Source organism: Lissotriton helveticus, chromosome 1_1 (assembly GCF_964261635.1).
Source record: "Lissotriton helveticus chromosome 1_1, aLisHel1.1, whole genome shotgun sequence".
Taxonomy (NCBI): domain Eukaryota; kingdom Metazoa; phylum Chordata; class Amphibia; order Caudata; family Salamandridae; genus Lissotriton; species Lissotriton helveticus.
Genome location: NC_136057.1, coordinates 1,043,400,135 through 1,043,423,157, shown reverse-complemented (window position 1 = coordinate 1,043,423,157; position 23,023 = coordinate 1,043,400,135). Strand labels below are relative to the sequence as shown.

The following is a 23,023-nucleotide window of genomic DNA, read 5'->3' as shown; positions in this document are numbered from 1 at the left end:
TTAGACAGACCAGCTGTGGCCCATCCATACGAGTAGAGTGGTAACACCCCCACACTTTTTTCAGAGACGAAGAGTTTCTGTCAGGCTGAGCAAAGTTCAGCCTTCGAGACACTCTTCTTGTTCAGGTCAGGCAGCCAGGAGCTAGACATGCTCTAAATTCAAAAGCTTCTTGTTGCCTGAACTGAACGTTGCCAGACTTTCACACCCCTGCGAGCGTGACTTCCTCAGCCTGGCAAAAGTGCCTCAAGGCCCTCCTCCTCATGACGAGGGGGAGTGTCACTGATTGCCTTGGACCAAGGCAATTCAGTTTTAAGCCCTGAAGTGACCAGGTCTGAGTGTCAATCAGTGACACCTCGTCACCAATTGGAGTGTGGTCAGCAAATCTCACTGACCCCATCCCACTCTGTGACGAGTAAGGGACAGCTGCCTCCCCTCATTGGCTAACCTAAGGTCAACAAATCAGACAAGGCAGCAGCCCAACCCTCCTAGGACTTCCACTGCTTTCCTTTCCGGGAGCTGCAGGCATGGGCGTAGGAAGTGTGGGGGACAAGGGGGATATATCCCCCCAAGATTTTAAAGTGGGGGGGCACGGGGGACACAAGAATTTCCCCTCTCCCTTCTGTTATTGATAGAGCCATTAGCGTGCGAACGCGCTACCTAATGGCCCTGTACTTGACCTGCCCGGAGTCAAAGAGGACCCCTGCACTCTGCCCTTTGTTATGCTGCAGGAAGGCTCGGCGTCCTGGGAAGGGCTGTCTCTTTTCTTTCATGCCCAGAGAAGGCAAGCACAGTGTCAACTTCTCCTGAGTCCTGATCTGCCTCTGGCAGCGGCCCTCCTCCCCCCCTCTCTTTCTTTTTCCTCTATCTCTTTCTGTCTCTGTCTTCCTCCTCGTTAAGTTCTGATTTCGAGACAGCTCTTACGCTCTCTCTCTTGCCTCTCTTTGTCTTTATTTGTTTCCCTGTGAAATTGATCCAAAATAGGAAGAACACTTTGCCTGGAAATGTCCCCATTTGCTGATGGTTTTATAATTCCAAAGAAAACTCTTAGGACGGAGAGAAAAAATTATTAAATACCTAAATAAAGCGATACAGAGTGGTCAGCAGACAGGCCAGATTGTTATTCACACCCACACACATTAGCACCACTTTACAGAAGTTGAGATGGAGGTAGAGATAGCCGGGGGCAAGATGGCGGCCGTGTAGACGGCCGGGAAAGCAGCTCGATTGAGGAGGTGCACAAGAAAATAATGAAGAAATGAAGAAACGATATCTTTGTAACCCCCTTACTGCCTGAATGCCTGAATATCTGTAGGGCGATATCGATAACGGTTGGAAACGGAAGATTGATTTGAGGCAGAAACGCAAGCAGGAATTGCTCGCCGCCGCCGAGGAAAAAAAAGAAAAAAAAAAAAGACCCGCTGCATGAAACTGACTTGCCGTCAGCCGCTGAAGCGGCTGTTGCTGGACGTACTGCAGGTGACGAGGAGGCGGAGAGGTGGCGCTGTCGGGCCGCTAGCAGAGGCGGAGGCAGCGGAGTTCGTGGTGTCTGCCTTTACCAGACAAGCGGTGTGGGGTCTCTTGATCAAACGGAGTTTGCAGCGGAGCAGAAAGCCCCGCTCAGCTGAAACCCGACAAGTTAATACCCGACCGCATGGACAAGCGAGCTCTTTACAAGGTGAGGCTCTATTGAAACCTTACGCTCTGGAGGTTCCGTCGGTCTGGAAAGTGGAGCATACTGACAGCTTTAGAAGCCCAGGAAGCCCAGGCAGCAAAGAGCAGTTTGGGCTTAAGGAGAGGAGGAGGGAAATAATGGCTCCGAAAATGAACGCTAGCGCTAAAGCTGCCGCGAGGAGGAAGGCAGCCGCTGAATTAGCGGAATCATCGGTAGATTTAGACGGCAACAAGAGGAAGAAACAAGGTTCTCCTTCATTTAAAAAATCTGTACAACAGCAAGGGAGCGGCAAACTGAATTCTGATTCCCAGGGTACCACCCCAATTTCTGTCATTTTTCAAAAAGTGAGTAAGAACAAAGACTCCAGGGATAGTAAGGATGATGTTATCCAGACCCAGTCACAGACTATATTAAAGGTGGATGTAGGGCTCCCGGATAATACGGAAGAGGGGCAGCCTGATACTGTTGGAAATACAGAGGGGGTAGAACAGCAGGGAGAGACTCCTGAAGTGGATCCTATGGTCAATGTCTTGTTAATACCTCAAGCATTAGGAGAGATCCTGGAGGAAGATACTGGAGGGAACCCCAGTGGTAGAAAGGAAGCCCCAAGCGAAGCATTCTTCTCAGTATCAGAGGGTGGAGAATGGTCGGAAGATGAGGAAGACAGATTGGAGCAAGAAGGTAGCGATTTAGATACTGGTAGCGATCTGGAACAGGATGAGGGCAGTCCCCCGAGCACAGCGGTGAAAACTATGTTTAGAACGAAAACGCATGGTCAGAAGAGAGAGCAGCAACCATTGACTAATACTGCCTCAGTTAGCCCAGCTGGGGAATCTGCACAAATGTCCCTTCTTGAAGTTATTCATCAGGAGATCTTAGCGCATCGTGAGGAAGCAAGACAGGAGAGTCGCAAATCTCAGGCAGCTGTCAGAAAAATACAAGGGGCGGTCAGGAAGCTGACTAAGGCTTGCGTGAATCTGGGGGAGCGGGTCACCAATCTGGAAGACAGAATTGTTTCTACTGAAGCTGAATCAGAGGCCGCTTCCAATAAGGTGGATGTGCAAACTAAGCAGCTAACTGATATACAGTGGAAACTTGAATCTTTGGAAAATAGATCGCGTCAGAACAACCTACGCATTCTGGGAATCCCTGAAGGATCAGAGGGTACAGATATGAAATCATTTGTTGTAAAACTCTTTGAACATGCCTTTACTGACTTGAAAGATTGGGATTTTGACAGAGAGGTTCAGAGAGCGCATCGCACCCCTGCCAATCTCCATAAGAACACGAAAGAGGCCGATGAGCCCAGAGCGATATTAATTTTCCTGGGCAACTTTAATTTGAGGCAAGCTATCTCTGAGAGGGCGAGACCAGATAAAAAAAAGACAATTGATGGCTATACTTTTTTTGTTCGCCCTGACTTTTGTCATATTACAGTTGAGAGACGTTGGAGATTAAGGCAGCTGATCAAACCGTTTCAGGACAAGGGTATGCAGGCCTACCTGATTAATCCCGCCCAGCTGAAGATAATCAGAGATGGGAAAACACTGTATTTCTCTTCTGAAATTAAGGCAAAAGAATTTCTGTTGTCATAGGTAGCTTAGAGACGGGGTTAAGTGGTCAAAATGTTAAAATGTGTTTGAAATAGTGGATATAACCTATATATAACTTTGTCCTGTCAGTTTACGCAAAAAGTACAAAGCGGGGACACAGGAACACAGAACAGTGGGGTGGAGTGAAATGTATTAGGTAAGGGGTCACAGTATTAAAATAAAATTGGGGGAAAAGGAGAAAAAGAAAAAAAAATTATATATATATATTTTTTTTTGGGGTGAAAACTGGGCACAGGTGTCTCTCCTCAATCCGAGCTGCAAACCATCACGTGCACAGACCATCGGTCTGAGCGCCTCAGAACTAGGGGGTTGGGTGAGGGGGAGCTCCATTCTGGAGCTGGTTAAGGGGAGGGAGAGAGAGCAGAGGGAGGGAGGGGTGGGGGAGGGGAGGGAAGGGGGGGTAAAAATTTTGGAAAACTATGAGATGGAAAGGAAGTGGAATTGGGCAGATATCAGACACATGGTAATTAGTCAAGGTAGGAAATGCAAATACTTTAACAATGTCAGACATTAGGATTTGTACTATTAATGCTGGGGGGTTAAATGATTGGAAAAAGCGGCAGAGATTGAGTCATCTGATTAGATCAAATAATATAGACATAGTCTGTATTCAGGAAACCCATATTCCCTGGAATAAAAGAAGGATGTTGGAGATGTATGGGTATACCTTGATCGGATGTTCATCGCAATCATCAATGATCAGAGGGGTGGCTATTTTAGCTAAAAGTAACCTGGGTGGAGTGAAACGCAGTAAAACAGATGGTTCTGGGAGATGGGTACTGGTGGAGCTGAATCTGGGGTTCACGCTGTGTGCAATATATGGTCCGAATGAGGATGACCCAGGGGTATATGACAAATTAGAAGAGGAGTTGGCCAATTGGACTGCCCCGGTGATAGTGTGTGGTGATATGAACATCTCGGCAGACTGGCAGAGGGGCAGTGTCTATACGGGCCGCAAACGTAAAGTTAATAGGGCCTTAAGCTCTTTGATCCAGTCTCATGGTTTGGTGGAGGTATGGGGAGAAAAAGTTCCCGGAGACCGAGGGTATACATATTTTTCCCACCCGGCACAGAAGTATTCCAAATTGGATTACTTCTTTGTCACAACTGGCGAAATTGGCAAGGTAAACATTGACAGATTACCGAGAATAATTTCGGATCACAATCCTGTAATTCTGACGTATCAGGTCCCTAATGTACAGAGAAAAACATCTAGATGGACATTTGAAAAGAAATTATTAAATGACGAAAGGTTTGTTAAAAATATTAAAAACTGGGCAAAGGAATTTTTCGAGTGTAACAGATACAGTGCTTCCAGAAATGGAGTGTGGGAATCCTTTAAGGCCGCATTAAGGGGTGAGACGATTAGTTGTGCAGCAAAACTAAGGAAAGATGATAAAAGTAAGGTGGGGAAACTCACCTCAGAGCTAGCAGGAATAGAGAGGTGTCATATCGAGGAAATAGCTTCAGGTAGAGATAATGGGGAGACTGTTAGGAACATGGCTCGGGTTAAGGGTGAAATCTTAAAAATAATTACACAGAAGGAGATTTGTGAATACCAAACGCAAAGAGCAAGGAGATACGAGACTGGAGAACAAGCTGGTAGAGCATTAGCGCTCCGCATTAGGCAAGATTCAAATCGTAAGAAAATTGGGAGGATTAAATATAATGGGAGTGAATATACAGACCCAAAATCTATAATGGATGTGTTTCAGAAATTCTATCAAAAGCTGTACGATCAGGAGCCAGGGGTGGTACCATTTATGCAAGATCAGTCTCCCCTAATTCCAAGGTTGGAGGAGGAAGATAGGGCCCGATTAGAAATGGATATAACATCAGAGGAGATTAAACTTGCTCTGAATGAACTAGCAGCGGGTAAAGCGGCAGGCCCAGATGGTCTACCAATCGAGGTGTATAGGGCCTTGGGGGACGAAATTCTCCCCTTGCTCGAAGATCTTTTTAATGGAATAATCTGTTCAGGTAATATTCCGGATACATGGAAACAGACCAATATCGTTATCTTCCATAAGAAGGGAAAACCAGAGGAGAACCCAGGGTCATATCGTCCTATCTCGTTAATAAATACAGACGCCAAATTATACTCTAAAGTATGGGCGAAAAGGTTAGCAAGGATCATTGGCCAACTTGTCTCACCCTGGCAGCATGGGTTTGTCCCAGGGAGAGGTACTACCGAGCACATAGCAAGGGCAATCTCATTATTCGATGCGGCTGCTGCAACGGGTGGAGATATGGCCTTGATTCTGTTGGATGCCGAGAGGCTTTCGACCGTGTGGTTTGGGACTTCATGTGGGAGGTTTTGGTTAGAAGGGGCTTTGGAGAAAAATGCAGGAGAGCTATTAAAGCTTTGTATATGGATCCAGTAGCCAGAATTACCACAATGGGTTTTCAATCAGATGAGGTAGTGATTAGGAGAGGTACACGTCAGGGATGCCCCTGTTCACCTATACTCTTCTCGTTATATATAGACCCGCTAATCAGGAAGATTCTCGCATCGGATAGAATATCTCCGGTGATATCTCATGGGCATACTACTAAGTTATTGGCGTACGCGGACGACCTGGCAATCGTTACCACCAATCCGCAAGCGGCAATGCAGGAACTAAGTAGTCTGGCTCAGGAGTTTGGGAACTGTTCGGGATATAAACTCAATTCAGATAAAACAATAATAATCTGTACTAAGAACATTCAGAAAAGGGATCAAAGGTATGTGGACTCCGCGGTCTATTTAGGGGTAAAAATTAATTCAAATGTAGATAAAATTATTCAGGAAAATTATGGCCCCCTACTCGCCACAATTGATAAAGATTTGAGGAGGATTGATGTATTACAGCTGTCTTTGATTGGGAGGGTGAATGTTCTGAAAATGTCGATGTTCCCAAAAATATTGTATTTATTTCGTGCCATACCGTTATTAATTGATGAAGGTTTGATGAAAAAAATGGAAGCAGTGTTTTCACAATTTGTATGGCAATATGGCAAAGTTAGAAGATCATTAGCTCGACTTTCTTCACCATTGGAGGGAGGCGGATTATCTGCACCTAATTTAAGGCTATACCACTGGGTTTGCTTACTGCTGCATATGAACCATCTACTGTACTATGATGCTCCTGAAGTACCGTTTGGTACCCATAGAATCCCCACAATTTATGAATTAGTAATGGGTGAAAAAGCTAGGGGGGTCCTAATACGTGAAATTAATGTTTTGTATTTTAAAAGGAGTAAAAGTAAAGTAATGTTAAGTGCATGGGGTGCATGGAAGGCGCTGTTGAAATTTCTTAAGATCCCTAAAATCAATGGTACAATAGATCTTTGGAACTCAAGTCCGTTCCAACATCTCGGACAGAATAGGAATAGTGGCTTGTGGAGGAGCTTGGGCATTCGATCTCTGGGGGATGTCATGTGCAAGGATGATCTCTTAGGGTTTGAGGTTTTGCAACAAAAATTTGGTATCCCATCTAATCACTGGCTGTTATATAATCAGCTAGAACAAACAGTGAAGGCATTTAGACCTAGGGTTTCTATCCAGGAGTTAAATCCGATTGTGCATTACATAATGAATGGGGGTAAGAAGATTAAAATAGGCTATAACTTTCTTTTACAAGGTTTGGAAGAGGATATTGGAAAAATTGAAAGCGCATGGGCTGTAAAAATAGGGGACCCAGACGTGGATGTGGACTATGCGCTGGCATTAAACAAGAAAGTACTAAGAGCGACCAATTTGAAAGCACAACATTATAAGATGGTCTTTAATCTTTATTATACCCCTGCTAAGCTGTATCAATGGGGGAAAAGGGATACAGATAGATGTCCAAGATGCAGCCAAGGTCCAGCAGATGTAATGCATATGTTTTACTCCTGCCAGAATCTCAAACCTGTTTTAACAGAAATTGAGAAGTTTTTATCGGGGTTGCTAGAGTGTCAAATTCCTCTATCCCCAACCACTGTTTTGATTGGCAGGGATGGAAACCATAGAGTTGGACCGGAAGCCGAAGCTTTCATTTTTTTGTCCGTTGCTGTTTTTAGAATTTTAATTGCGGCGGCCTGGAAAGACCCGGTAGCTCCTACATTCCAGATGTGGCTTTCGAGATTGCTCGGGACACATAACATCGAAGAATGTCTATATAATTTTAAGGGTAAAAAGAAGAAAGACTACGGTAAAAAGATATGGGCTCCCCTTAGTAACTGGAGGAAAATAACTGGCTGATAGATCTTAAAGGGTCCCTGCATTGTCTTTTATTCTGGTAAGGTAATGTGTTTTCAACAATGTTAATCTAGTGTCTTTTGATAACCATTGGAAGCTGTATAAAAACTACCTATATTTGTATACTTGTTTTAATCCTTATGTCTAATCTGTAATCTTTTCTCTGGCTGATATCTGTAAATATGTATGTCTGTTTTATTGAAATTCTGATCCATCTCAATAAAAAAAAAAAAAAAAAAAAAAAAAAAGCACCACTTTACAGAATTTGCCAGTGAAAGCGCTACTTTCTTTTTTTTCTTCTTTCTTTGAAGAACATTGTTTTCCCAGGGTGGGGAAGTGCACCACCCCTATAGGGACTGCAATACCAGGTTGATGAGTGGAGTAGAAACGTTTAATATTATCGTTTTCAACTGTTTTAGTTATTTTAGCTTATAAAATGTGTACCGCAGCTCTGTGTTCGGGGATGTGGTCTTTTTTTAAACCAAACTGCTTACATTTTAAAAGGATATATATAAGCAATGGATATTGAAACGGGTCCCTTCCTGACTGGTCCTGTAGCCATGTCCTGAAATTTACAGGCAAAATCACTTACTGATTTCTGAATAATGAATTTAAAACTGTTAAGGTAACCATGTTGTTCCTGATTACATTTCACATGCTTTGCTTATTCTTGCATTCCTTATGAGTGTTTGTTTTTTCCAGGGTGTTCTTTGTTTTTTTCAGGCAGCATTTTACTGTTGTCTAGTGCATACTTTAAATTTAGTTGCAGCACAATTGAGTTGTAGCTTAAGGCAGTGCAAGTTTCTCTCAGTGGGGCAGTATGGTGTTCAATATGGGAGAGGATGTGGCACTCTGGCCAGAGCTGCTGAATTTGGAACTTGAGCACCATTTTCAGCCTTCATGACCAGTCCACCAGACCACACTCCTAACAAGGCTCATTCCGATGCTACACCTTAGAAGGCCCGATAGACCTTAGAAGCCCTGGTGTCTTAGCACCCGTAGGTGGACCCTAATGGCAGCAAGTGTGAGTTAACCTTGAAGGCCTGTCCACCACAATCCATACTGCAGTTCACATCCAGTCTTGCAAGCAGGCATACAAAGAAGCACACCCTAGACACACCATCGACAGTGACTGTCACTGAGGTCACAAGATCCTTGAGGCCAGTCCACGGCACCCATTGGTACCTCCATTGGCCTTTTTTAGCAGTAGTGGTGCAACTCACCAGCGATCAGTAATGAAGGATTTGCATGCACGCCAAACTTATGGGGTGATTATAATGGAGGTGAGACTGCCCCGTCACCCCGTCAGTGGCAGTTCCACCGCCATCGTTGACTGCATTACCGCCAGCAATATTACAATGGCGGGTGGTTCCCTGGCGGTCGGAAAGACCACCGCCACACACCCAACTGGCGCCTTGAGCCCGCCCGTGCGGCGGAGGAGCTCATGGTTCCTACAATGCTGGTGGTGCCTACCAGCCACCACAGTAGGGATTACGATACCCCTTACCCGCCAGCCTATCCATGGCCGTTCACCCGTCATGGAAAAGTTGGTGGAAAGGGACATTGGGGGCCCGTAGCAGGCCCCTGTCCCTTTTTCAGAAGCGTGGCTCAGTGGTTAGAGGCGGCAGACCCGGAAGCTGAGATCGGCCGTGGACCAGGGTTCGATTCCCCGCCTCGGCGGGTCTCGGGCTCAAAAAATTCCACGGACTCGACAATTCTCGCTCCGGTGCCTACTCGACTCACGGGTTCACACTCTGCGACTCTGGGCAATAGCTTGCTTAATCTCCACTACGGCCCCTCGCGGCGGGATGCCTGGCTTTCACCCTGTGGATACCCTGCCGGGGTATCTCACAGGGGAATACCAGGACGGGTTCCCTAAGCAAGCGCTTAGATACCGTGTCGGTGATTTGCGCTATATAAATACATGTACATTTACATTTACATTTACATGGGACCCAGGGGATATCTAAGATGTCCCCCTACATATCACTGCACCATGTGGCAGGCACCTGATTGTGCCTGCCACATAGTGCAGTGATATATGTAACATGTCCTTTTTCACATTGCGGCGGATGATGCAGCCAGCAGCACCTGCTGCACTGTAAAAGATAGGCACTGCGAATGCCCTAGTGGCGGTCACATTGTAATGCCTATCGTGGGGCCGCCACCTTGAAGGCCAGTGGTTCCATTCCCCGATTCGATGGCGGACGGACTGAAGTCCACCTGCCATCGTAATCAGCTTCTAAGTTTGCAAACTTCATGGTCTCTGCTTCATGCACAAACACTTTTAACATGTGCAGCCTTCTTTCGGGCCACTGGAGTTATGCAGCAATGGAGGCCAAAAAGATGTTGCAGTGTTGACTAAATTATGCAACAATAAAAAGGCTGCAGCGTAATGCAGTGCATTTTATGATACTTTATTATTTTGACATATTTATACATTTTAACAGCCTCTGCAAAGCTTTTGTCTCATTAGTACCTGTGTAACATAAAAATGCAGCAGTGGGAAAGGTGACCAGTCAACCTTTGCAAAGGGCCCTACACTTCACAGCAACATAAGTCACATTTCTCTTAGCAATTTTTGATCCGTTTGAGCAACAAAATTGTTTTTGGTCAAATCGTTAGATTATGCAGCAGATGATGTATTATGTGGCAAATATGACACAGCCATAGTTAAGTGGAAAACATTTTTCCACGTAACTTATTTTTGCCCCAGCATTGTAGTTGATCAATTTGCAAGTTCCCCAAACCGAAAAGTCGAGTTTGGGCACAATTTTCATTTTAAAAGCAGTCCTACAACACATGGCTACTTTTAAACTGACCTCAGGCTTCAGCAGTGCACACATGCAAATGCAGAAAGGGCTACTGGCCTCAAAACTGCCATGCCCTATTATATTCTAGGGACTTAAAGGTAGTTCTAATCCCCCTGCCCTATTATGTACTAGGGCCTTATAGGAGAGGCCATGCCAATCATAGGGGTACCCTAACCCATAGTGCACCCTAGTGTATGTAGGTGTTTTCACAGTATCTTTAGGTGTCTCTTTCAGAATATCACTGTTCAGGCAGAAGCCAGGGTCAGTCAGGTACCACCAGTACCAGTCAGCAAAACGTTGGGGAGGGCCCAGGGCAGAGGATGGCTTTGCAACACTAAAGAAACACAAACTCAGAATTTAAAACATAACACCATGGTTGTGGGATTCTCTTTCATAATTAGAATTGATTTCTATCCTAATGAACCCATTTTCTAACATTAGGATAAGGAAAGACTGGGAAAAAATCATAACGTTCTAATCTATACCTTGAAGTTTTCGTGCAGTTCTTCGATGATAGTTAATAGCTCACTGTTCTATGTTAGGATTTTAACTTATAAACTGCAAATACCAAAAGAATCTCTCAGACAAAAGCAGTAACTCACTGACCTATTTACATGATATGCATTTTGTGATCTGCGTGGTACATGTTCTTTGCAGCAGGCATATTACCCCACTGTGGCTACCTTACCAAGAGTCAAAACTTCCACTAGACAAACCTCCGATCTCTCTCAAAAAAGGACATTAATCACCAAAGTTATCTTCACATTTTTATTGTTGCCTGAAAATTGCTGGAGACTAGGAATGCAGCAGCAGGTATTTTTCAAACCATAATGCACTTGCAAACACGACGCCCCCACCCTAAGTCCGTGACCTTTGTTTGCTTGGTGCATGAAGATGCAAGATTCATATACATGTTTTTTTAACATTTGGTCTGATTACTATATGAAATAACAAACAAGCATACATGCAAACTGTGACAACATGCCTGCTTTTCTCGATATTTCACTTCGAAAGTATGCGATTGTATTTGTTTAACGGGCGGTGACTTGTATAGTGTCACTGGGAAGTCCACAAGGTTGTCCCTGTCCCCCCCAGAATTTTAGTGTCTCCTACTCCCCTGGCTGCAGGGCACATATGTTTTACATTTGGTGCGTGCATGCCTGTATGTATAAATGTATGTGAGTAAGTGTTGTGAATGGGGGTTTGTGAGTGCCATGGGTTTGAGTTTGAGTGTGAGTCTGCCAAAACTTTCAGCCGCCACTAAGATAGACTGCTCATAAACGCTGCTGTCAAAGCTCAGTCCTGGTGCTACAGGAGCCTAATACATGCATATGTTCACACAGATGAAGAAGATTCTGGAGGAGGTTGGCTGCTGCATCGTGGGGCAGACAGAAGACCTGGTTCCTGCTGACAAAGTCCTCTATGCCATGAGGGACATCACAGCTACGGTGGACAGCCTGCCTCTTATCACAAGTACAAAGCCTTTTTACCTGCTATCTTGGGAGCTTCAGGCCCATCTCGTTATCAGGATCTGGCATTCACATGCAGTACCATGCCCATGAGCTTTTATAGTTTCGTTACACGCCCCATCAAGGTGAAAAGAAACGAGAAATCCTGAAATGTGCTAAGAAAAAAACACTTTAGGGGCGTACACATTATTTCGATTTTTTTAATATCGCACTGTGATAATTCTCTGGTACGTCGTCTCAAGACATGATCTTCAGGTGGAGCACACAAGGGGACACAAATAAAACTGGTGGGGCCACCTACAATGGCTGATCATGAAGAGTGTGCATGTCTTGTTTTTATGCACATAAAATATATTTATATATATATTTTAACTCATGGCACGATTTGACACTGCTAAAAGGGTGTTTCTAACTTGTTGTCATCGACATTGAAGAAGGCAGATTGCCGAAACACGTCTGTCGGTGCACGGGTGCTCCAGTAAATTAAAAGATCACTAAATAAGAATTCCTGTGAGTGCCTGAGTGCCGTATATATATATATATGAAACAATACTATGGTCTGCGGAAGTGGCTGGGTCTTTGAAGTGCCCACATCCCTCCCATTCTCCCCTTCACACCACTATCTTTAGCAGTCTTCGTTAGAAGTTTAAGCTCTTTTTTCCTAATTTTACTGAGGCACAAAACCTGCATATCTCACACCTCATTTGTTTCGTCTTCAGCATCCTCTTTTTACTCTCTCCTGCACATACTTCCTTGCATCTCCTTCACTTCCCAATCCCCCCACATATACACATAATACATCTACTCACCTGTAAGCTCTGCATTTTCTTAACCTTTGACCCCGTTTCTATTTTGACAGCGGTGTACCCCTTGCATCCACTTTCACATAAAATCTCAATTACAATAGGCACAAATGACCATTACTCTGTGCGAATCTCACGAAGAGGGACAGGGCCTATAAAAGGTAACGCATACAGTCCCCAATCAATTATACAAAACAAAGGAGTTTGCTGTTCCTATGGGGGGAGGGAAAGAATAGAGGAGGGAGAAGGGAAGTGTGTGTAAACCAGGCGCTAGAGAGAGAGTGCGTAATAGCACTGGGATAGATCCAATATGGAGCAAGGGCCCACACACACCCGAGGGGTGTCATGCTTCATCATTGTGCAGCTCCTCGTTGGGCCAGCACTGCAATGCCCAATGGGCCCCACAAGGGTGCTCTTTGCCAGAGTTCTTCTCTGGTTGCTGTAGTGAAGCTATAGGTGTTATGAGGGGGCGTATGTGTCGTGAATAGAAGTGGAATGAAACAAACGTGACCTAAAAATAGCTGCAAGAGGCTCCAAAGGTAATTTTATTCACTGGGTTCTTGTGCTATGTGTTAAAAAATCAACTAGTAAGTCGTGGACTAAAGCGGGGGAATTATACACGCTTTGGTCTAAAGAATTGTCTAAGGTGTGTGAATGGTCGACATGTTTCTTGCTCTATACTGTCCAAAAGGATCTAGGCATTTCATCAGGACCTAAGATATATCTAGTACTCATTGGGGATGGCTATCACTTGGTACTGCAAAAAAAGTCGCTTCCCCTGTAGTCTGGACTCCAAGGGTAATCCACTTGTATGATAAGTGAAAGAGGTTAAAATGTGTCTACCTTCTGGAAGGAAGGCACCTGGAAAGAATAAAAACAAACAATTTTAGGTTGTGTCGCAAGGTCTCATAAGTTATAGTGAACCATGAGGCTGTCAAGTGCGCTCTGCAGAGAGGCCAAAGGTTGCATGAGCATGTATTCAAAACTTCTTTAAGACTCACAGAGAGCCACTATAAGAAATTTGCACAGTGTTCAGCCTGAACTGCACAGCTCTTAACCATGGCCAACCTGAACTCACACATGTATATAGGAGTGACTCTTATCACACTACGCTCTATACATGAAAAGCATACTGCAAGACCAACTACAGCAACATGCCACCCTGGAAAAAGTAAATACTCTTAGGTAATGTAAGAGTAAGTAAAAGGTCAAATCTAAACAGGAACAGCATCGCTGTTCCAGGGCTGAGAGAGCAGTGCCCTTTTTGCTGGCTGAAGCTGGCACCAGTGGTGGCTCACAAGGGGAAGGATAGGCCATTTACAGATGGTGCACCAACCCCACCAGCAACGGCTCAGAGGATAAATTGAAGACTTCATTAGAAGGTCCCGTGCTCTCCATGCCACTTGAGTCAAGCTATCCTGGCTTATGAGGGCTGAAACCCCGAAATCGGTCCTAGGATGCTTGTTTCAGATCCAGGGAGGACCTGGTGGTTCGGGGTAGACTGTACCCATTAGGAGGCAGGGCCAAGACTGATTTTCATACGGCTGGGTTTAAACTAGAATGGCAAGGGGAGCAAAAAAACGATGGATTTAGGCCCAGATCTCTGTTCTGGGGTGAAGGCTGGACATTGTTCATCATTTTCTCCATCAATTGTTTATTTTTTGCACTTGCAAGCACTCCAGCAGAGCGCTTATCCACTGCCAGCATGGGTCCCCGAGGCCTAAACTGCTGATTCAGCTCTGTGATTACTAGCGTGAACCAATCACAGTGGTACTGTATACTGATCCAAAGCCTACATTGCTGAATCAGCACATACTGCTGAGCCAGATCCACGACCCAAAGTCTGGAATGGGGCCAAAAGTAGCATAACCAGGTCTGACAGTGTTGAATGAGCTCTGGGAACATATGTCCGGATAGGTTCCAACAGTTTGGTCCATAGTTTGCAAAAGTGGATCAGTTCTGTGTCCCTTAATCTGGATTAATCCAAGTGGTTCCATCGGTTGGTCTGACTGTCTTTGAGACCACAGGGTAGATGGCTTACCCTGAGCCGAGGCTGGACATGGAGCTGCTCTGCCCACATGTAAAGTGGAGTTATCATTAGCAGATGTTGTTGCCGGAGCCCTCTGGGAAATATAAGTTAGATTGAGCACATTTGAAAAGACTGAAAACATAAATAATTCTTATCTCAAATTAGTGCAAGGTCGATGTGCAAGACCCAGACGACATCTGTCATTCTTCGTGTAAAATGCTGCACATGCGTTGACTAAGTGCAGACAGTCGATTAGCAACCCCTTGATAAACCCGTAGAATTGTAGGTCAAAATACAGCGCCTCCCCTCTGTGAGCCCTGTCAACTGCGCTCATCTACTGCAGGTTAAGACTGCCTGGGATGTCCATGGGATGTCTATAGATGGAAGCAGAGTACAGCTGCACAACGAAGAGTGATACAACCAGAAGGTTAGTGGCTATTGTGGCTTTCAAGCGATGCTTGGAGAGAAAGAGGTCCCACACCTGATAAGCCAAACTGTAAATGAGGACTAACAAATGTTCAAGTTCCTCACCATGGATCAACCTCTCCTCTGATTACTCCTAGAGTAATGCCATGGCTAATCTTATACCATCAATGCCTGCAAGCCCACACCGCGTACCTGCATTCAGCTCTGCAGCACTCATGGGATTAGACGGGTATCTAGTTCACAGAGATCAACAAATCAAATGGACTTTGGAATTCGCCAGCCGAAGACTATGGGGTGCGGAACTATTGCTGACAAACCGAAGTATGCAAAGTACAAGTGCACCCCCTCCCAGCCTAAAGGAACTACCTGACTGGGGCACTTGGAAGCAACGTTGTTTGTGGTTCTGGAAAAAAAAATCAATGAAGGAAACCTGTCCATATGAATGGACTCCTCAGGATATCAGATCTATCTTTTTGAATGCACTTCAAATTCCATCCAGGCTATTCTGCTCCAGGGTAAAAGAGAACACTTTTTACTAATCTTCAGGGGAAGTCACCAGCATCCCTATTTTCCTCCTCCTGTGTCTACCCAGCTTGCTTCCCTCCCTCTCTCCTTCGCTGTCTTCCTTCCCCCTCCTTTCTCAACTATATTTTTATCCTGGTCTTTTATCTGTTCATGCCTATACCGTGGTGCAGCTACACCAACCCACACCCAATAACCCCCACCTTTATCCTCTACCCCTCCTCACTACCACCTCTATCGAGTAAAGCTACACCTACCTGTACCCCAGTAGCTCTGCTTACACCTATATAATAGTAAACCAACCCCTCCCTCGACCCCAATACCCTTGCACCCTAGTTAAACATTTTTGTCTAACCTATTCCGCAGGACCTCTACATTTACCGATACTCCTTAATGTTGCTAGAACACCCTTACCCCTATACAGTAACTATAACAGTGCATCTCAACCATAGTACATCTGCCTAAATATTTGCACTTCTACAATTACTTACGCTCTGATTCCTCTTTCACTACCTATGCCCTAGTATCGCGACACCTTCCTATTCCTTAAAACCACTTCCCTTTCCCCTATCCTATTAATCCTGACCCTTTTTTCTCCTTAATTGTTTTCTTTTGCTGTTTTATCGTCCATCCTCTTCCCTTTTATAGGTGATCAATATGGTGATTTTCCTTATAAATGTAAAGGTAAAGGATTCTCCTCATGTTAGAAATTGGCTACTTAAGGCTGGTAAAACTGCATTTTGTTACTGGAGAAAATCTAACAAGCTTATCAAGTGTAAGTCTATTGATGAATGTGATCACGGGGGTTATGTGAAGGATTCAACCTCATTTAACGAATAATGTGGCATATTACCAACAAATAGCGATATTTATCGCTAAGTAGGGTTAGGGCAATATTTTTATCGCCGCGCATCACCGGTTTTTATCGCTGAGATAACTTGCTATTAGCAAGGTTTATCTCAAAAGCGATAAAAATCAGGCGAAATGCGTGAATATCGCTGAGAATACAGCGATATTCACGCATTAGCGACAAAATGCTCTTAGCCATGTTATCCACCTCCCATTGGATAACATGGCTAAGAACTGGTCTGAGCAGGCGTTGGTTTTTGGCGATAGCGGGAATATTTCCATCGCTACGCCTGCCTTGCTAATAGGCAATAGCGACGTTAGCGACTGCTTTCAGTCGCTAACAGGTTGGGTACGCCCACTTTGCATGTCATTAGATATCGCTGACATGCAAAGCGGGCCCCAAACCGCTCGCTATCGCCTAAAATCTGTCGCTAACAACAGTTAGCGACAGCTTGCTAATAGAGTGATAGAATTATCGCCGCTTAGCGGCCGAAAACGGCCGCTAAACCGGCGATAATTGCCTATCGCCACCCTTGGTAATATACCCCAATGGTTTTATCCCATGAGTACAAGGTGAACATGGGTACACCAGGTGTAGCTAGTGGCACATATGTAACATGGACCCAGAACTTTAACCCAAAGCTGGCGGTGTGTCTGGGGATCGGATCACAGTATGTTTAATGCTACTTATAAAAGATGAATCTCACCCCAGGAGGTCTTCCCACTACAGTACAAAATGCCACTGGCCTCAAAGATACTGCGCACATACCAAATGAGTCTGGCCTCAGGACGGCAGGCAGTTTGTCCCGCAATGGGCTGGATCCTGAGCCCTTAACCCACAGCCTCCTCTTGCGTCGCCAGGCTCCTCTTCCAGCCCCCTGTGGTGTAGAATAAATTGCCCTCTTGTTGTGTGCAGGTTCCGTGATGTGTAAGAAGGCGGCAGAGTCCCTGTCTGCCCTGGTGCTGGATGTGAAGTATGGCAGCGCTGCCTTCTTTGACAGCCTCGACACTGCCAGAGAGTTGGCCCAGAGCTTGGTGAGTAAAGAACAGTACATACATTTCTCTCCTTCAGTGATTAAAACTGTATCAACAATTATGACAAGCACTGGCAAAGCCAATAGGTCAGGCACTGTCTGCCAGAGTTTTTGCCAAATTTTGAATTGTTTTGTCATGGTTTTTGCAAATTTGTATTGTTCGGGTAGATGCTAGGTGTTTGTCAATCTAATAAAATAAACACTGACTAAAGGCAAAAATGATTTCGGGTCTAAAAAATCACGCATTGCCATGGTACTCTCTAGCACTGAAGAGTACTACTTTGTGTGTAAATGTGCTCTTTTGATAGGCCGGCATGCCATTGCTCATAGTGAAGTCAGCCATTGGCTGAAGTGAGCTGACGCCCCATGATGCATGCTCGAATGGGTTGGAGAAAAAAGTGAATGACAATGACACAACCAGAGACAAATGGATTAAATGGTGCCTAAAAACCCTCTATTAGTAATTATGTCATATGCAAAATCTTTGTAAAATGAAAAGGTTGTGGATAACACAGACCTGAAATAGCCAATCGTTCTACCATCAGCTGCCAGAAAGAAGGGAATAAACAAAGGAAGCAGGGAGAAAAGAAGGAAGGATAGTCAGAAGAAAAAGATAGAAAGGCAGAAGGAAAGGAAGGAAAGGGAGAAGGGAAGAAAGTAAAGGGAAAAAAGAAAGAAAGAAGGAAGAAAAAAACAGGGAAGAAGATAAGAATTAAAAAAACGGAAGGAGAGAAAGAAGGCAAGGAAGAAAGGCAAGGAAATCAGTAAAGAATGAAAGCAGGAAAGACGAAAAGAAAGAAGGAAAGAAAGGAACGAAAGGAAAAGGGACAAAAAAGCGTAAAACGGGGAAAGAAAAGAAAGAAACAAGGATTGAAAGATAGAGAGAAAGAAAGGATAGAAAGATAAAAGGAAGGAAAAAAGAAAGGAAAAAGAAAAGCTAGAAAGCAAAAGAAGGCAAGAAAGCTAAAAGGCACAAAAGAAAGAAGGAAAGAAAAAGAAAGACTGGAAAGAAAGAAGGCTAGAAAGCAAAAAGTACAAAAAAGTAAAGAAAGCACGAAAGAATGAAAGAAGAATAGAAAGATGGAAAGAAGGAAGAAAAGAAAGAAATTAAGCAGGAAAAAAGGAAATAAAGATGGTAGGAAATTGAGAAAGAAGGAAAGGAAGAAATAATGCAGACAAAAAAGTAAAGAAAGAAGGCATAGAAGAACGAAAGGAAGAAAAGAAGGAAAGATGAAACAAAGACATGAAAGATGTCAAGATAGGAGGAAAGAAGGAAGGAAAAAGAATAAAAGAAAAAGCAAAGACAAAAGTAAGTAAGAAACGAAAAGAAAAAGAAGGTAAGAAAGACTGTAAGAAAGAGAAAAGAAGATAGAAAAGAAAGAAGGCAGGTAAGAAGAAAAAAACAAGGAAAAAATGAAAAAGAAAGAAAGGAATAGAAAGACCGAAAAAGAAAAAAGAATGAAAAGACAGCAGGAAATAAAGAAGGCAATCTGGAAAGAAAGCAAGAAAGAAACAAAGAATGAAAGAAAGAAATGAGAAAAGTGTGCTGCAAAGTTATTACAATAAAGGTTGGTTCTTTTCTTGGCGAAAATTTATAAAAGAACCATTGTGGAAATTTCTGAAGATTTGCCTGCGTACTAATTGTATAATATTAAAGCTGTGGTTTGTGTACTGCATGCATAGTAAAAATAGGATAGCTTAATACAAAACAGTTTCAAATGGATTTTATGGAATTCTAGCAGTCAGATAAATAAAAGGAGTTTACAATAGCATTGGTGGGAGATAAGAACTGATCAAATGTGGAATGTGGCCTGTGCTCACATCTGGTGTAAAGCATCCTGCTTTCACCTCAGTCTCTAAACACAAAGGCAACACTAAAGTATATATAAAGCATAAACACTGGCACTAAAGGGAAATTCCTTGCATGCGTATGTGCTCATTGTAAGAGAGCAAAATGGAGTTACTTAAAGTGAAGTTAGCCTGCGGCTGAAGTAGGCTGACCCATTTCCCCATGTTGTATGCGGTAAAGGGAATGACACAACAATGAGACCAATGGATGAAGAGAGGTGGCTGAAAGACCCCTTAAGTAAGCATACTGTATATGTAATTTTAGTAAATTCAAAAGATATTGGCTAATGCCATGCCTAAAAAATTTAAATCCTTGGCTAATCATTTGTGTAAACGTAGGTGTGGGTTATGTGTAAACTGATACATCTTAAATATGAGATCAGAATAACACTTTGCTCGGACTGCCTACACTCTCCACCCTTACTTTCAGCCAGCGGTGTAACGCCAAATGATGGGGCCCCTTGCAGAACGTGATGAGGGGCCCCAGAGTCGCACGCAGCTCACAGATGTACTTGGCCTTGAGCTGTACAGGGGTCTCTCTGAAGGTTTGAGGGCCCTCCTGCACCACACAGGCCTATGGTATGCCCCTGCTTTCAGCAGAGCATAAGCTGAGTATTAGATCTGGCATCCTAGAAGTGGTTTCCTCTGACTTTTTCCCCATCCTCCTGTATTCTTGCCTATTTGTTGGACTTCATTTTTAGCTGGTTTAGGTGCTCTGGGCACTTTGTCACTTCTAATCAGTGCCAAAGTGCAAGTGTTCTCAGTGTAATTTGTAATTCTGATTGGTTCTCCATGATTGGCATATTTGATTTACTCGTAATTCCCCAGTAGGGTGCATTGTGCATGCCTAGGGCCTTTAAATCAAATGCTACTAGGGGGCCTGCAGCACTATTTGTGCCCTCCACACAAGTAGCCTTTTGCATGTGTTTCAGATCTTCCACTGCAGTGTCTGCCCTCGCAGTTTCTAACTGCCATGTCGACCTGGCAGGTGCACTCACTTGCCAGGCCCTAATCTTCCCTTTTTTCATATGTAAGACACCCTTAAGGTAGGCGCAAGGTACCCCCATGGGCAGTGTGCAGTGTATGGTAAAGGTATGACACGCACTGGTGTGTTTTACATGTTCTTATAGTGAAAGACTGTGTATTTCGTTTTCCACTATTGCAAGGACTATGTCTCCCATTGGCTATCATTGGAGCTGCACTGCAACCTTTTACATGTGTAACTTTCAGTAGGGAACAGCTAGAGATTTGGAGTTTAGGCTCTGGGAACCCAGAGTAATCTTTTGTCCAACCCCTTGGCTTGTACTGCTCCAGCATTCTTCAGCCATTGCTAGAAAAACACATTATTCATGTTTTGTATTTACGCAAAGAAGAATTCCCTCTTGATCAGCCTCCATCCAGATCATTGATGCATCCAGCCTATTAGCCCACCTGTGGTGTAATGGTTGGACTGTACAGTGTTCATGCACTGCAGTAAGGCTGTTGTTTTCATTGTTATGCATGCTGGCAGGGTATGAAGCAGAGCCACCTGCGTACACCTGGCCTGAACTTCACCCCACTCAGTGACCCGCTTTAAGGAATGTTTTCCTGACTTACCATGTCTATGAGGACCAGGTTGACAGGATGTCAACATTGGTAGTTATTTTTCAACTAAGACTTTTCATTGATCCCCCTTTTCCTGTAGTTGTGTGGGTCACTTAGGGCACAGAGAAGCCATGTTCTTGGCTAATTTTAATTTTCCCTTAGTGACCTACACTAATTATTGACTCTCATGATGGGGTAAAACCACCTTATATCTGTCACCTTCTTTATGCTACCCTTTTCTATATGTGAAATTAGTGTTTACTTTACCTTAACTTATTTCAGTGGCATCACGAAAGTTGAGGGGGCCCTCCTGCAAGGTAACTGGAGGGGCCCCACTCCGGATTTAAACCGGTGCTCTCAGGCCTGAGTATCTTGCTGAGGGGGCCCCCTCCAGCTCGGTGGCCCCCCGCACCGCGGAGGCTGCGGGAGTCTGTGTTACACATCTGACTTATTTGAGCAAGCATTGTACAACCCAACAGACTTGGCTTCTGACTGAAAGTGCCATGCCATTGATTGGTGAGTTTGCATGTGCGGCATTAAGAATGGATGGATGGGGGGTACCAGGCAGGGTTGTCACCTGCCACCGCTCCTCTTTGCCTTGGCTTTTGAGCCCCTGGTGGCCTGGATCCATCAAGACCCGGCTATCAGGGGCCTGAGATGGACGTGTGGATGGGAGGACCGTATATCGCTGTATGTGGATGATATCCTGCTTTATCTAACCTCCCCGGCAAAGTCACTAAACGTAGCAATGGACATATTCCGCGTATTCAGCGAGTTTGCTGGCTATAGGATCAACTGGTCCAAATCAGTGCTCTATGTTCTTAGTGGGCAAAGGCCCGACTCTTCCGGGGTTGCCAGCTGACGGAAGCTGAGGACGGGTTTAAGTATTTGGGAATATAGGTATCTAAGGACCTATCTCGCTTCCATGACGCTAACCTTCGGCCACCGCTTATATGTCTGAAGTCTGACGTCCAGCACTGGAGGTTGCTCCCCTTGACTCTCCTGGGCGTGCAGTGTTATTTAAGATGATGTCCCTCCCCCGACTGCTGTATGCATTGCAGAATACGCCACTCCCGGTCGCAACGTCATACTTCAATGAACTTGAGTCTGAGGTTCAGGACTTTTTGTGGGAGGGCAAGCTCCCCCATATCACTACACAAAAACTCACACTGGGATGGTTCGACTGTGGCATTGGGATCCCTGATATGAAAAAATATTATTGGGCCTCGCAACTCGTGGCTGTTAACCAGGGAACAGCGTTTACAACGCAACTTTAACAACGCAGTACCTTTACGACGCAACCATTACAACGCAAGTCATTACAACGACTTGCGCTGGGGGGCGCTTTAGGATAGGGAATAGTTTTAATTTACTATCCAACACCTTCCCTACTATCCACGGGGACTGGAGTTGGAATAGTAAATTAAACTACTCACTATCCAGCACCCCCCAACGCAAGTCGTTGTAACGACTTGCATTGTAAAAGTTGCGTCGTAAAGGCATGCGTTGTTAAAGCATGCGTTGTAACGACGTACATCCCTGTTAACCAATGCAGATATCGTCAGCACGATGACCCTGCCTTTCGCATAGACCGCTGGCTCCCCCCGGGAGGTCGATTTGAGGGGGCATTGTACAAAAAATCTTTGCGCCAGCCCTTACCGGTCCGACTAAACATGCCGTGCAGTTACAGAGAGACGCTAATAGAAGCCTGGGTTGGGAAGGTAGGCTCACTTGCGCCACGCCTCTCTGGCAATGTGATCAACTGGGTCGGTTGTCGCGTTCCCTGAGTTTTGCTAAATGGGACGTCATTGGAATCTCCAGTATTGGCGACCTTTGGAAATCAGGCGAGGTCCTACCATTTTCCCGATTTCAGCACGAGTATGAAGTGGCCGATTCTGAGCGATTCCAGTATCTCCAAATTAGGCACGCTCTGAGTGCAGTTCTCCCTAGGGGTGCGGATCTCCTTGAATCCTCTCCACTTGAGGACAGGATTCTCGCTAGGGACTTGCCTGAAAAGGCTATATCTCTTATATACAAAAAGCTCCTGAACAACATGCCAGATCCCCTGATCCATCTGAGAAGCAAATGGGACCACGATGTGGCTGGGCTTGACGACGAGGAATGGCGGGCGGCAGTAGC

The 23,023-nt window shown here is 44.7% G+C and overlaps 1 protein-coding gene across 4 annotated transcripts in view; it reads left to right on the top strand.

The window, feature by feature from the left end:
- Nucleotides 1-23,023, top strand: part of TYMP (thymidine phosphorylase) — a 253,694-nt gene that overhangs the window by 175,435 nt on the left and 55,236 nt on the right. For all 4 annotated transcript variants that reach the window (XM_078677900.1, XM_078677904.1, XM_078677906.1 and 1 more), the window contains exons 5-6: nt 11,664-11,793; nt 17,335-17,453. In XM_078677900.1, the coding sequence (XP_078534026.1) occupies nt 11,664-11,793; nt 17,335-17,453 (249 nt within the window). The remainder of the gene's footprint in view (nt 1-11,663; nt 11,794-17,334; nt 17,454-23,023) is intronic.